At 18.9% G+C, this 17,907-nt stretch overlaps 3 protein-coding genes across 3 annotated transcripts; 2 read left to right on the top strand and 1 right to left on the bottom strand.

Moving 5' to 3' along the window:
- Window positions 1-3,619: 3,619 nt before the first annotated feature.
- Window positions 3,620-6,226, top strand: MKS88_002626 (uncharacterized protein; the record flags this gene model as incomplete). Its single annotated transcript, XM_067215650.1, has 3 exons — window positions 3,620-3,640; window positions 3,770-4,787; window positions 5,085-6,226. The coding sequence occupies 3 exons, from the start codon at window positions 3,620-3,622 to the stop codon at window positions 6,224-6,226; spliced, it is 2,181 nt and encodes a 726-aa protein (XP_067074056.1).
- Window positions 6,227-10,244: 4,018 nt separating this feature from the next.
- Window positions 10,245-11,161, top strand: MKS88_002625 (uncharacterized protein; the record flags this gene model as incomplete). The annotated part of the gene is made up of 2 exons (XM_067215649.1): window positions 10,245-10,250; window positions 10,466-11,161. The coding sequence occupies 2 exons, from the start codon at window positions 10,245-10,247 to the stop codon at window positions 11,159-11,161; spliced, it is 702 nt and encodes a 233-aa protein (XP_067074055.1).
- A 4,390-nt stretch (window positions 11,162-15,551) lies between these two features.
- MKS88_002624 (uncharacterized protein) lies at window positions 15,552-16,214 on the bottom strand (the record flags this gene model as incomplete). The annotated part of the gene is made up of 2 exons (XM_067215648.1): window positions 15,552-15,934; window positions 16,121-16,214. 2 exons carry the CDS (start codon window positions 16,212-16,214, stop codon window positions 15,552-15,554), a joined length of 477 nt encoding a protein of 158 aa, XP_067074054.1.
- Window positions 16,215-17,907: the final 1,693 nt, after the last annotated feature.

Raw genomic sequence — 17,907 nt, 5'->3', positions numbered from 1 at the left:
TTTGTCTTTCTAATTTAATTACATAAAATTACCATTGTAGCAGTGTTGAATTTACTTATATGTAATATTTTTAAAGGTAGTTTACTTTATATAGACTTTTCTGTTGTATTCAATAAAAAAAAAGTAAATATTTTGAAATATCATAATAAGAAAAATGAATAAATACCAATAAATTATTCTGAACATGATCTGATATGTTTCTCTGATAGCAGGTATTATATAATGTATAATAATGCACAAAATTTCAATTTGTTAAATTTCATTAATAAATATATTTCTTCATAAATAGTTTTCAATAAGTTAATTCTAGTGTATTTTTAAAATATACAGAAACAAAAAAATGTGAGAATAAATTTTTTAGTTATAATATTACGAACAAAATATTATATATATGACTATGATTCAGAGAGAACTCTAGTGTATTCTTATAAAAAGAAGCTAATAAAAATTTTTAAGTTGATAAAAAAAGACAAAATGAAATTAATGCATAAATATTTTATTGAAATTTACGTATTGTGAAGAAGGGATACAAAAAACGTAAAAGCATATACATATAAAATATGTAGACAATATTAATATTATTATACAAGATTAACCTTGTTAGGATATACAGTATTTATCAGAAATTAATCAATATAATATATGTAAATAAGAACATTTCAACAAATATACACGCATAACTTTATCACTAGATATAATGGAAAAATAAAATTTTCACGGAATCGATAAAAAACTGCTAATAATAATGATATTATTTATATTCATGCAGGAGTAATTCGTGAATTTTTACATTTATAATAGGATAATTAAATTGACATATATATAATAAAACCTCTAATTCAAATTATGTATTGTCATTGTTATACTTATAGAATTTAGTATTAAAAAAATTATACATAGAATTATAATATAAAATAAAATAGGATTAAATAATATTAACTAAAACTCAACAAAAATAACACATAACCTAAATTCAGAAAACCTGGATAAATATAATTCATGATATCTTGAATACTGTAACATATGAGAAAGAGTTCCTTATATAATATGATGCTAATCTATGTTTATTTATAGAAATAAAAGAGTATTCATAAAATTAAATCATATTTATCAAAAAAATATTTTTATTTTATTTTTCACATATATTATAATTTAAGGCTTTTTTCACTATTATAATATATGTTTAATTATGAGCCATAATGTTAAATAATGTGTACTTTAAATTTATATATGTAACTGATTTTTTATAATAAAACGTATAAGAGTTCTTATATTGTGTATCCGTACATATTAAATATGATAAAATTATAATATGTTATATATCGTAATTAAATAAGATTAAATATGATTAATTTTACGTATATTTCAATATCTTGTTGTTCTAATTCATATATATATTGCAATTATATTATTGCATTTAATTTGTAAAAAATTTATATGTGAAATATTATATTTTAAAATTAAATATTATTTTTTTAAATAAAAAAATTATATATTCATAGAACTATGAAAAAATATACAATATATCATGTGGATATTAATTAATTTTTCATTACTTCAAATTATATGTGATAAATAAACTTCAGCAACATACAATATATTTGAATATATATTAAAGCAAAACAATGAAAAATAAAACAATAAAACAAATAAAATATTTTTATATATTTATAAAATACTAAGGAAAATAAAATAAATAAATATTGTTACATGTATATTTTAAAACATATATTTCCCTGTACTTTTAATATGCTTTTATGTATTTAAGAAAATATACTTTTCTTTTATGTTGCCACATATAAACCCACTTTTATATGTTCTTTATGAATTATGTTCTCCATATTTTATACATATTCAAATGCAACAATTTAAATATGAAATATCTTAAAAATAATAATAATATTTTATTGATATACCAATGTATATAGTTATGAATAAAAATATTTTTTAAAACAAATTATATATAATGTAAGAAATTAAAATAAAAAGAAAGTGAACAACAAAAAATTTGGATAATTTCAAATTCAAAATTTTGAAATAAAAGAAACAAATTTCCTTTTTATGCATTGCATTGTTTAATCCTAGCTAAAAGAACTTAATTATTTAGGTGAAGTAATTAGTTACAAAAATGTTTCATTAATATATATTTTTTTTTAATTTAATAACTATTTCGTATCTCTTATGTATTTCTTTCAGAAGAAGAATTAAAATTATCAAAAATAAATTTAAATTATAATAGATTAACCTAATCTGCTATACATACCTTTAAATGGTTCTGTCACTTTCTTTATTGATTTACACGTTATAAACTGTTATAAAATAAAAAATTAATATTTTTATTTTGAATCATAAAATAATAACTACTAATATTGTTAAAGGGTATTTTCATATAGTTATCAAATGCATAAAAAAAAAAAAATAATAAAGAGCATCTTTTAAACTATTCATTACACTCTATCCCTATATATTTTCAAAAAATTATCCTGAGGCTTCAATATTTTTTCTATTATTTAATGTAATATATTATTCTATTTACTTTAAATTATATTATTATTATTTTTTATAATTATGTTTTACTTTATTTAACTTTTCATAGACAATATATTATAATCATACATTTTCTAAGAATATTTCAATAATTTTGAATTTTTTGAATAAGTGAACAAATATTCATATATTAATTAATAGACATAAATATACATTTTAATTAAAATTTACTTCATATTAAATCATTATTACATAAAAGTAGTCATATGATTATATATAAGTATATGCATATATAATTAATTATGCTATTAAAAAGATATTTATTGGTATAATATATACCATAAATAATGATTTTTTACGTAAATTATATGTATAAAATATTAAGAGGAATGATAATATTGTAATGGCATGTAATTTGCACAACTATAACTATAGAGCACAATTTTTATATTATTATATCAATTCTCTAGATACAACATAGTAAATTTAAAAAAATATTAAAAAAATAAATATATCAGTATAATTGCTTATATCTAAAATAAATCAAAATAATTAAACTATAAAAGATATACATATTTTTATTACTACTAATGACAGTTTTTATATATTATGTATGTTATGTAGATAAAGAGTTTAAAATGAGTCCTTTACATTAATACAGGTAATAATATAATTAAATATATATATTTATAATAAAAAAAAAAGAAAAAAAATGTTCTCCATATATTAATCGATGTTTTATACAATAATTCTATTTTGTTAATTAATGTTACTTATATATAATTTTATAATGTTATATATTTAAATTTTACTTTATAAGATGAATGTAGATTTATCATAGTATTATATATTTATCATTTATTTAATAGTAAAATATAAAAAGAGCATATATACTGTTGTGATATATTTACGTAAGACAAAAGAATATAGGAAACATAAAAAATAAATATTAATGTATTAACTTATTTTATAGTCCTTATGTAAATTCCCAAGTTATTGGCTATATTAAAATTCCTGTTAAATAATATATATTAATTTTATAATTATGTTATTCATAAAAGATACAAATTTGTATTTTTATTTCATATTATTATCTATAACGAGATAAAGTAATAACATATATATATCCATTATGGAAAAATGCTTATCCCTGGTAATATTAGTTGTTTTTAATTATGATTATATATATTCATAAATTATTCATTTTTGATAAAAAAAGGGATAACATAACTAATGCAAAAATTAATGATTAAATAATTCTTAATAATTCTTTGCAATCTAGGATTTAAGTGTTAAAGGTTTTGGGGCATTTAATTTCTATATTCAACCAGAATTTACAAGGATTCGATCACATGTACAAAATGTAACTCGTAGTTTATATAATGAGAATAATAAAGAAACGTTCAGGAATACATGCCTAGAATTGGTTAGTTATCTAATTAAGAATAAGACTCCATCCAGATACTATATGAAACAAAAAGAAAGGTGGGAAGGAGCATTAAAGGATTGGGTAAAATCTTTCTATAAGCCGCTATATAACAAATTTGGTGGATGCTTTCCGATTTTAGAAGAGAAGGATAAAAATCTTTTAGAATTAAACTATGAAGCTTTAAATTTCTGCGATGAAATGAAAAAAAAAAAGGCAGGAATACAATGTCTTACACGAAAACATGCAATTTCAGATAGTTGTGATGAGACATGTTCAAGAAAAATTAATGAATATAATGCATGGATTCAAAATGAAAATATGAAGTTTAATAAAAAGAAAATGCTCATTGAAAGTAATTGCAAAAAGATATTACCCAAATTTCCAACAAATAAATGCGATATACATAATCCTAAAACATTTAGTGAACTTCCTACATGCATTGTTAAGCATGCACTTACAACTTCTCAACAGGATTCCCCAGAAAAAAAAACAAGTATCTCGGATGATGGTCAACCAGTAGATAGCATTCCATCTGATTCTAAAGTTACAAAGGAACAAGATTCGAACATTCCACATGGGAAACAAGAACAACATGTTCAACAGGATCTTCAAACTCAAACTGAAGAACTACATTCAACAGAAGTTTCAGGTACTCAAGATGACAGCAAGAAAATTCAGGATCCTCAACCCAGAAAAGAACAAACATTAGCAGCTTCTGAAAACGAAAAAGAAATATCACCAGATGATTCTACATTTCCTTCAAAACAAGAAGCACCGGTAGTTCCCCTTAGTTTTGAAACAACTCCATCTATTCCTGCATCAATTCCTGCCCCACTTTCACGTACTCCTTCTTTACCCCATATATCTTCAGGTAACATTAATGCTATTTATTTTGTTACGTTACAAATAACTACATAAATTAATTTACATATATATACATATATATATATATATATGTATTCAAAAAGATATTGCAGGTCAAGTACTAAAAAAATCTAACAATTATATATCATCTATTTTAATAAGTATTCTTACTATTATTATATTTTCTTTTTTTATTAAAGTAAAATAAAAATATAATCGTAAATATATAATAAGAATTTGATAATTCTAATAATTTATTTTACAAATTATTCGTTCATTTTTTCTTTGTAGTACGTATTAATAGGGATGTTTAAAAAAAAAAAAAAGATAAAAAGAAAACAAATGAAATTCCTTAGAATAAAAGTACCTTCACGATTTGATAGAAAAAGTAAGTTTTTCACAGATGATCATCTAGAACACCCAATATATAATGATGAAGAAATCATAAAAAAAATTAAAATAAATGAACGTAAAAAAAAAGTAAACTTGTCGAAGCAAAAAAAAGACAGATCCAAAACCATAATAGAAGTACATATGGAAGTACTCGAAGAATGCAGAAATGCAGAATGGGAAAAAAATAAAGAAGAATTCTTAAAAATATTAATAGATGAGTTCACAAAAAAGGAATATAATGCCTATCCTAATTTAACAAATGATGATTTAATAACAGAAAATATTAAAAATGGCAATAATATTGCAAAACAAAATATTCTATGGAATAAATGGATAGAAAGACATAGATATATTTCTGAAAAATTGAAAAAGCAGTATTGGTTTAATAATTTAAAAAATGAATGGAAAAAAGAACTAGCCTGCATGCAAGAAATAGAAGAAATAAAAAAGAAATCTTCTAATGAAAAATACGAAATCTCAGTTATAGAAAGGGAAAAAGATCCATGGAAACAGTGGATATCAAAAAAGAGTATTCTTATAGAACAATATTTGGAACAGGACTTTTTTCAACGATTCGAAGAGGATTTTCACAATATATCAGATGAATATGTTAATGAAGATACTAAAAATTATGTAACTCTAATAAATATAGAAGAACTCCAAAAAAAAGAAAATTATGAAGAATTATATAAATATATAAAAAAAAAATTATTAGCAAAGCTGTGTATTTTCGTGCTTTTGACTATATTAGAAGAATGTAAAAAAGAAGTGAACTTTGAAAATAGAGAATCATATTTGGATAGTTGCATTAATGAATGGAAGATAGAAGAAAACGCAGATAAAAAACCAGAAATTACAGAAAACCTAATTAAAGTTAGCGACGATTTCCCAGAAAATAGATTAAGTAATAAAATTCACCATTATACGGAGGAGGACGACTTTAAAAGGCGTATGGAAGAATGGATAAGAGAAGACGATACATACGTAAATTCTATAGGTAAAGATGCAATAATAGATAAATACAATGAAATAGCAGAAAAATATTTTTTATAAATCCATAAGTTTACACTGAAAAAAATGTATTCTGATAATATTCAGTTGAAATTAGTTTATGACTATGAAAAATACTTTTTAAATTGTGTGACCTAGAAATCGAAATAATAAAAACAAGAATGTGAAGTAACTAATAACATAAAGGATAATAAGAGTGTAATATGAGGAATAAAATACATTTATTTAAAAATTTTTCCAAATAGATATGATTATTTTTTCCTGTTAAAAAATCTATAAGAAAGTTATGTTAATAATTGGTTTAATAAAAATAGCCAAAAGTGAAGGCATATATATAAAAAAAAATTAATTTTTATATAATAAATATTAATATAATCAAGAAAATTTAAGGACTTTTTCTTGTTTTATTACTTAATAACTAATTTTGTTCTGTGAAATTATATGAAAAGTTGAATTTATGACTTACATTTTTAAAATATATATTATTACTGTATATATATATTAGATTATTATATAATATAATATTATGCGCTAGCATTTCACAATTGTTAATAATATATCTTGAATTTTTATTCATCATAAAATTATTTTTCATTTTATTTATATATGTATTATTTGTTAATGTTCTTTTTACCTTATTTAAACAATTATTTTGCTTAAACATCTTCTATTTAACATAATATTCAAATGTTATTTTTTTATAAGAATATAATATTGTTCTAAAGACAACTTCATTTTTCTTATGTTAAATAATAACGATTTTAATTCGCCATGGAAAAAAAAAATTTTTACGCTTTTTTATAGTTTATTCTTCTTTCATATTAATATATAAAGTTACATCTTAAGTAGAAAAGCAATTACTAAGTATATCTGGAGAAAATATTAATGAATTAGGTAGTAACATAAAATGCAGTATAACATATATGATATAAATTATTCTTCAATTAATATGTTATATTGGAGTAATAAACATATAATAAATAAATACATATTGAATATATATATAATACTCATAGATAATATCACAGTATTACATCTCTTATTCTAGGAATTTTATATTCATATAAACAAAAAATAAAACATAGTTGTGTCCTCTTTGCAACTCATTATTAGGTTCTGTAACTAATAAATTATATTTTCTAAAACGAAAGAGTAAAATATTTTGGTGTATTTGGAGAACGTAAGCGTTACTGTAATATTAATTTTAACAGACACTTATACAAAATGTTATATATATAATGTGAATAATTATATACTTATAGAATAATATATGTACATATATAAATATATATATAATGATTTAATTAGTCGCAACAGTCGATAAAATAATAGTAGATTATTTATTCTTGCATAATACACTACTATTTATCTGTAGTGTAATATTAAAAGAGGTAAAAAATAAACAATTAGAAAAGAAAAAATAGATATATGGACAATTCTTATTTTATTTTTTATTTTTCTTATAAATTATTATTAAAGCTATGAAATTTATAATTAAATTTTTTCCTTTTCCTTTTCATTATTTTTGTTTTATTCATTTTTTTTTTTTTTTGATACACATTTTATAAATAACTTGAATTCAAAATGTTGAATAATTTTATATGTAATATATTTATAATAAATATAGCCTCTTCATATATAAATGTTACTTATATTAATATGCGATAACTAATATATTCCTTATAAATTAACTAACATTTGTAAAGTTATAACTATATGTCTTACATCTTCATATATTAAATAAAAAATATCTTATAGCCCTTTATAAAAACTTTTGAATATAAAGTGTTCTGATGATATTCATTTCAACACCACTTGAGTAATAATATATAAATATAACGCATTCTTATTATTGTTGCTAATTATTAATTTATTTGACATTTTTTTTTAATAATGATTCATAAAAAATTTTTACCACATTGCAGATACCTTCTATGTTTACTAATTTCTTTTTTTTATATTCAAAATATATAACGAATAGAAATATGAATTAAGATAAAAAATTTTAGTGAATTCAATTTAATATAGTAATTCATATTTTATATATAAAAATCATGAATATGCTAACTTTATTATTCCATGTTTCGTTCACATCAACTATTTATTATATAAGACACCAGTTTATAACCCGTGAATCACAACGTAAGTTTAGGCTCATTATTTAGCATCAGTTCATTGTGCTGTAAACTTCTAACAAATATTGTACAGATATAAAAATATAAATATATTTTAAAAAATTAAAAACTTTACTGTGAGAAAATTTCATTAAAATTTTTTAAGTATCATTCATTTTTAATGTTTTCAAAAAATAAAAAAACTTTATTCATAAATCAAAATGTACTAGTTCTTGTTAAAAAAGTTTCAAAATATTTATAGATTTTTAAATACAAATGTTATAAAGCCTTTATTATTAAATTTTATATATATATATGTGATATTTACATTAAATTTTTTTATGAATGCCATTATATTTTAATGCACAAGAAATTACATTTATTCTAAAGTTAAAATCTTTTATATATTTAATAAATAAAAATAATAAAATAAGGAAATAACTTTATAAATATCAAATTATACAAAATTACACATCCAACTATATAAAAATAAAATTTTTTTTACTATGCAATTTTACATATATATAAAATGAAAAACATAAGCATAGTAATGTATGATTCCCATGGACTCAATAATGATGTATAAGTAAATTTAATTTATTCATAATTGATTCTTTTATATTACAAAAATATTTAATAAATCCGAAATACAATTAAATCGCAATACATGGTATAATCGTCAAAAAGAATTTAAATTTTAATTGTATATTGTAATAATAATGTGTATAATTTTAACATTTATCTTCTTTCTTATATTTAATACTACGACACATTTTTAATTCTTCGTGGTTATAGAATTATTCCAATATATTTTAAAAAACCCCTTTATTATAATGTTATAATTATTTTTTTAATAATTAAATGTAAATAGATAAAAATATATTGTTAAAATATAGTAAAAGTTACAATTATTTGATTATATGTAATTATTTATATCATTTTTAACATATATAAATTTTTAATTTATTATTATTTTTTTTTTTTTAAATTTTATAGTTCATTAAATTTTTTATTTTTGAATTAATTTTCATTTATTTTATTAAATAAAATTTTGAATAAATTTTTAAATAGTGCATCATTTAAATTATTCCATTAATTTTCATACATTATATTTACTAAATTTTTTAATATTGAACGCAAATAATGGCACATTTACATTGGTAAATTTTCTTTAAAATTTACTTAAATAAATGTAACAATTTATTTTATCATAATATAATAATAGGTATCTCAATTAAAAATACAATATATCATATTAATCATAGGTTTGTAAGAATATTTTGGCATAAAATATATAATTATGTTAATATCGTATATGTTAATTGAATATTTTTATCATATTCTACTTTATCATTAAATTATTTTATAGAAAAATATGTTCTTCAAATTATTATATTTACTTAAATTCTTTTAAAAAGTTTTGTACGTTCAAAGAATTTTTAACTATTTTAAAAGTAACAGTAAAATTTGAATTATTTTTTTCAAAATCCAAGTTTCATATATTCTGTATAGTATATTTTTATTGATTTTCATTCTATTTTATATCCAAAAAAACAAAATTATTTAATTATTATGGGTAGAAAATATACATAAAAAAATGTGAATTTCGTTAATTTTTTTACAGAATGAACTATTAAAATTGTTATACAATAATTAAATATTTTTTAATGTTTTCTTGAAACATATTCTTTATAATTATTTTAATTAATAAAATTAACATACAAAAATTATTATAAATTTTTATTTAATCAATTTTTTCCTATTTTACATTTTAATATATATTATATTTATAATTAAAAATATGTGAGTACGAATTTAAAAATTTTTAACTGACATAAATTAATAAGGAAAATTTATAATATCGTTTCTATTTTATATTATCGAAAAAACTGTATTTCTAACATTATATTAAAACAAAGGTTTTAGCATCCATAAGTATATTCAACATGATGGTTCAACCAAATAAATTGTTTTTATTCACAAAAATTTTGTCAATTACCGCTTTAATATGAACTTGCCAGAAATCCTATAAGGTACCATTATTATTTTATTCAATAATTTTTATACATCATGTATAATTTTACATTTTCACTTAAAAAATAATGTTTTATTTATATTGAAATACTTATTTCTTTTTTAAATAATAAATTATTACACAAATTTTTAGATATCTACCTCAGTAAAATCATGCAGTGTGAAAATCATCTTAAATAATACATCAAATGTAAAGGTAGGTAGATTGTTACACGGAGATACAGATGTGTTCTCTCAAAAAAGATACGATGCCTTGAAAGAAAAAGCAATTAAAATTGTAGATGAAAATGATTATGACTTTGAAAATAGATTAAATACATTATCACAAAAAGATGAATTAAAAGAACATTTTAAATATAACGCGTATAATAAAAAAGTTAAAAAGCCATCTAATTCAATAAAATTTAAGGATAATTCTGAATATACTCTTGATTCATTAATATATGATGACTATCATGAAACGGTTCATAAGGGATTAAAAGAATCTCTTCGAATGAAAAAATATAACTCAGAAAATACATATATATTACCAAAAATATATAATTTTTTGAAGAAATTAGATAAAAAATATGAAAGGGAAATAGTAAAATTATCGGATGCTTTATTTAAAAGACCAAACAAATATGGTTATAGAAAAAAGATAAGTTATAAAAATGTCATTAATGTCCTTAGTCCGCTTATAATATCCAGCGTTTTACTTACTCTAATTTTTACATTCTTTAATTATTCATATACTAATCCACCATTTTATTTTATATTTGTTTTAACAATATTTTATGTTAGCTATAAAGTAATAAAAAATGTGAAGATATTTCATATTAACAAATAAAATAATTATAAAATATTTTCTGAACAACGATTTGATAATATTAAAGAATGATCCTTATAATACTTAAAAAAGAATTATTTTATTATGTATACATCAAATATTATGTATTTAAGAATATATATAGTATCCTCTATTATGTGTGTTATATATAAATTATATTTAAACTTTTTTATAAAATGCTTCTATATTATTTCTCATAGTCCCCCTAATATAAGGAGGACATTTATGTTTTTATTTTATATTTTTATAATTAATTTAGTATATCTGATGTAATAAAATGTACATTTTAAAATGACTAATTATTTTAATATATATCTGTATATGTATATTTAGAAAAATCGCTAATAATCTGTGTATTCTTTATTTCTCGAAAGTTAAGATTTCATTATATATTTTTTTCATTTTGTAATTTATTTTATTGATTCTAAAAAATTTCATATCTATTTAAGTGCATTATGTAAATTTTTAAATATATAAAAGCATTAATTCTTATAATGGTACTCTTTAAATGATTATATTTTGTGAACATGTATAATTTCATGCTAAATATGAACTAGAATAATTTTATTGATAAACGTACTATATCAGACAATAAAACGTTTTAATTAAATATGAATACTAAATTCATATTACTTATTACTCAATAGAAACATTAGCTATGTGAAAATTTTAATGTTTTCTGATGTTTTATAAGGAAAAAAGCACAAATAATATAAGAGGGAATTATATCCATTTTATTGTAAACTAGAATAATATTTCACTTTTATATATTAACCATTGTTAGTTGACCTAATTTTTTTTTTCTTTTCCTTTTTTACTTAGTTTATTATTATATTAAAATTGTAATTTTTTATTTTGGTTATTTTGTTAAATCTTAAAATCTATTTTTTTACATTTGCGTGTGTTACCTTTATAATATTAATATATAATAAAATTAATAGCATGACATGCATATTTTTTTTGAGTTTCATACATTACATTTTATTTATAATAATAATAACTTTCTTTTCTTGAATATGTCATTCTAATTATATTGATATTTGTTATTTTTGTCCGTCAAACAACATACGAAAAATCTATAGCATACTACATTACTTAAATAATTATGTTCAAGTTTAAATAATACATAAAAAATAACTTTCACTATTTTCACATATGGTGCATATATTAGCACAACAACAGTCTGCAAAAAAAAAAAATTTTCACAGCAAAAACATAATTTATCATCTATATGAATACCATCTTCAAATTTTATATATAAAAAATGCAAACATAAATTTTCCTAAAGTTCTTTCTAATAGTAAAAGAAAAAAAAAAAAAAATATACATTATAACCAGGTATAATAATAACGTATAAGTAACTATGAATTTAAAATATTATAATAATTAACTATAATTCCTTAAAATATGTGCGTAACATATATTATAACAAAGTTTGCAATTTAAAAGAACAGTTTTACTATAGAAAATCCTTAATTTGCGAAAGACAATTCTAAAAATATAATTTATATAATACAATTAAATTAAATAATAATTTTAACGTTAAAAGGTTACTATAAATGAAATAATTATTTTATTATAATGCATAATAGTGAATTTTTTTGTAAAATATGAAAATTACACATTCTTAATTTAAAATACATTACATTAAAGAAGTCATTAGTATCCTTTGTATAAATATTTAATTAAATATAAAGTAATATAGGATGTTACCTTTATCTTATAAAATTTAATACATGCAAATTATATATGTAATAATTTGTTAATAATATTAACATTATATATTTGTTTTATTATTATGAATTTTTTTTTTTTATAAAATATATAATTTTCTATGTTAGGAAACATAGCTATTTATTTATTTGTTTTTATGTTATTTATTTACTATAATTTTGATGTACTATATAAAGTAAACATTTTTTTTTTATTTTTCATGTAATATGTTTTTTTGAAAATATAAAATATAATATTATCCTAAATTTAAAACGCCTTAAATTAGTATATGATTTTCACAGATCATTTCCATAGATCTAAGTTATTAACAAATGAGTATAATGTGTAAATTATTTTTACTGTATTCTTAATAAAATAATTAAAAAAAGCATTTTACATCTCATATTAATATATTATAATAATTGCATAATCAGTATAATTATAAATAGTATTACATTACATAATTATTATTAGGATGTAAAAAAATATATTAGTGCAATGTACATGTTATAGGTTTCGTAATTTTGCCTCGAATTCATAAAATGTATAAGGAAGAAAATTTCTTTATATAAGAATATTCAGTTAGACCATTTTCATCCGAGGTTTTATGAATAATATTCCTAAATCCTAAATAGAATTTAAATAGTTATTTAATTTCTCTAATAATTTACGTTCATTTATACATATATATGGTACTAAAATATATATTATACAATTTAATATAAGTAACTACCATGTTGCCATGTATAAATATATTATACGTTTAAATTTCTTAAATTTTTATAAATGTATTTAAATATCTTTTATAAAAATAAACATATAAATGACATTAAAATCATATATATTTTTACATATGTACATTTATCTACTATCATATATTGTCCTATTAAAAATGATATACATAGGAACTTTAAACGTTTATCCTATTTTTTGTTAAAAATGTGATAAGTAAATTAGTTCTGTTGCAAACAACAATTTTTATTTATAATATATCTCCATATAAAATACATATATTATATATATAATATTAAAAATCCTAATAGCATACTGTGACATATAATATTAACTAAAAGGAGAAATAATAGTAATTTTATTTTATTTAAAACTTTATTATTATGAACATAAATTTTCCAATTAGTACTTACACACATTTTTTTGTTTCACCTTTTATAGCACATATACCCGTTCATTAATGATTATAAAATATATAAATTATAATACCCAAGAAATTAGACTATAAATATTCATAATTCCCATATCTCCAACAAATTCTATATGTAACGTTTAATTCTATTTGAATTTACAGAGCACAAATATATTGTTATATTACATTCAATCACTTAATGAACTTATATATATATATACACTTTATACAAAATATTATATTTATATCTTTTATAACTGAACAATTTATGGGTATAAACTATATGCTTATACATTTCTATTATAAGATATCAAATTAACAATAGCTAAATGAGATTATATTAAATAAAGCGTACTTTATATCAATTTACATTTATTAATTTTTATTTTATTAAAAAAATTAGCATTATTAGTACCACAATATTGGTAGTTAGTAACTTATATTTTGCATGTTTTAAAATATCTCTAATACACTATAATTTCTATTTTTAGCACAAATATAGAAAAATACTCTTAATAACGCAATCATAAAAATAAATATTTATTTTATTATACAAAATATATATATATATACCTTTGTTCCTCTTATATATAAATTAACATTTACTTATGTATAATTTATTTTCAGATAATTATTGTTATTATAAAATAAAAAGAAGGATATTTATGTAAAGAACAACTATAAACTAGGAATGTTTTTTTATTTGTACAGTCTCTTTTTCAAATAAAAAAAAGTAAATATAAAAGTATAATAAATATTTATTACATCTCATTATAATGTACTCTTAAGTAATTCCTATAAAAATGAATTAAAACCTCATTTTAAGTAACTAAAATATTAAATATATTCATCCATAAATTAATCTCTAATATTTATATACCTCAAATTAATAATAATATATGTTTCATTTGTAAAAAGTATATAATTTTATGACACACTTATAAATTCATTTATAAATCGTTAGAAAACTTGAACAAATATTACAAACGTTTTTGTATCAGATACGTATTATAATGCATTTATCATAATATCATTTAATATAAATGTTAGTTAATTTCTATTTTACAAAAACCAACAAAAAAATACGCACTTATTTTTATATTATGTATAAAAAAGAAGACATTTGAAATTATTATAAAACAAATTGTGCATTTTATCTAATAACATCACGCAATAATAATTTTGAACACACAAAAATTAAAAAATATGATAACAAAATATGTTCTTACATTTAGGAAACTAGAATATACCTACGCATATAACAAAATAATATATACTACACTTTTTTATATTACCTCTATGAAATGTCCATATATTTTACAAATATTCTTAAGTATACATGTGTATATTATGATAAACTATTAAATTACATACAATCATTTCTTTTAAATAAAATTTATAAATTAAAACAGTCATATTTATTAAAGAATAATAATTCATACTTTTATGTTTTGTACAAAATTAGTTAAATGTATGTAAGTGGTATTATGAAAAATAAGTAATTCCATATACTTTTATTATTATTCAATATTTTTAAGGATACGACTTATATTTTTTTTCCAAATTAAAAATTCTTATTTCATAGAAAATTAACTCATTATAACGAATTTTACGGCTATTTTCTTTTACTATTATATATTTAAATATTTTTATAAAAGTATATAAAACATCCGATATAATTAAGACGGCTGAAAGTAGTAAAAATACAGAATTTACTTTAGCAAGCCGTATTAATATCTCTTTATAGGATTCCCATGATGCAATTTTTCCTATTACAGCAAAAAATATTGAACACACTAATCCTATCAATAAAACTAAAAACGGAAGAGCAACTGCTAAACCTATTTTTGTATACATCATTATGTTTGTATTTCTTTTATTAATTACCATGTTATTTCTATTTTTACCAAAGGAATCTAATAAATTAAATATTTTTTTTTCAAAAAATAAATCCACAATATCAAGCAGAGAAAACCCCTCTTTCTTAGCTACTTTATTCCACTTCTTCTTATTAAATGATTTTTATTTTAATATATGTCCTTCTGATGAACTGTCCTTTTTACATTTAGATATATATCTGCTCTCATATAATGAATTATTACCTATACCATTATCTGACTCAACTTTAGTTAATTTTGCAGCCATTGTGTCCTCTCCCAATTGTCGATTATAACTTAGAGATAAATGACGATCCATATTATAATTGTTATTGTGTGATTTACCATAGTTACTCTAACAAGTAAAAACGTAAAATTTATTACATATAAAGATATTCATTTCCTCACTAATAAAATATTTAAAAAAAAAAATAATAATTTAAAAAATATAAGAATATCAAATTGTTCTTATAATGACATATCCAAAAAAAAGCCGTAAATATAAGGGTCTTAATAAAAATGAGGAACTTAAAATGTTACATCATTTTAAATATCTTTAATTCTATTATATATTGACTAATAGAAATATTAAATATATTCTAAGTACTAAAAATGATATACAAAACTATTTATATTATTATTATAGATTTAATGATTTTATATTAAATGCAATAAATTTAATATATGTTGAAATAGATCATATAAAATATAACAAATACGGAGAGACTTAAAAATAGATTTAGAAGAAATCCTATATAGACATATAACAAAAACCATAAAATTAAATGAAAAATAAAAATGAAACCAAATGATAAAACTTTAAACTATTTAATTTAATTATTTAATAGTAAAGGAACGTAAAATTTGTTTTTGTCAATCGTTTTCAAAATATAAAAATGACATAAAGAAAAAATAAAAAATTATAGATAAGATAAAATAAAATTAAATATTAATAAATAGTCCATAAAAATTATTCATTCATTTAAAAGACAGTATAATATATAAAAAATGTGTACAAACACATATACAAGAGCAAATTATGAACTTTATTATTATACTCAAGTAATAATTCTAATTTTATGCACATTTTTTTAAAAAATTATAAGGCATAACCTGATAATATTACTTATAATAACAACACAAATAAAATAAAAAAACATAAAGTCAAGAAAAATATTTTATATTATAAAAAAATATACCACAGTATTGATCTAACAAAATATACATGTTCTTTTGTAAACTATTATACATTAATAAAATAAAATATATATAACTAAAATATCTATGAATTATAGGCATATATTATAAAGCAGTAAAATATTAAGTATTATATTACTTTATAATATTTTTAAAACATTATTATTTATATCTAATACAGAATAAAATTTATAGTAATTTAATAAAAAATTTTAGTAATCCATATATTACATGCTTCTAATTAGCTCCAAAAATGCATATTTTGGGAAAAAACATTAATATAACTAAAAATTGAAAAACAAAAATAAATTAAGTACAAAACCGTTGTATTTAATCCAACAATATTAGAAGTATTTATAGCCATATAATATTACAAATGAAAGATAGAACGGAATATATATATAAAAAATATACAAGGATGATAAAAAAAAATTTTAAAATATGTAAGATTTACTAATTTTTCTTATTAAAAACTTTACAAAATATTCATAATACACTATTTTATAAAAATATAAACTGTTAAAAACGTACAATTAAGATGATATATAAATAGTTATTATTTTCAAATAATATAAAAAATTCTTATAACAAGGAATGTATATTACGTCCTATCGTTTTTACTCTTTATGAATATTTTATATAGGGGACTATTATTGTAAAATTATAGTATTCCAAAATATATTATAACTAATTAAAAAAAAAAAAATTATACCAAATTTATTCCAGTACGTTAATAAATAAATGAAAAAAATTAATAAATTTATAATAAAAAAAAAAAAATATATTATTATTAAAATTAAAATAATTATTTTTGA

This window comes from Plasmodium brasilianum, chromosome 8 (genome assembly GCF_023973825.1).
Source record: "Plasmodium brasilianum strain Bolivian I chromosome 8, whole genome shotgun sequence".
In the NCBI taxonomy this organism is placed as follows: domain Eukaryota; phylum Apicomplexa; class Aconoidasida; order Haemosporida; family Plasmodiidae; genus Plasmodium; species Plasmodium brasilianum.
This window is presented reverse-complemented; position numbering and strand designations above follow the sequence as displayed.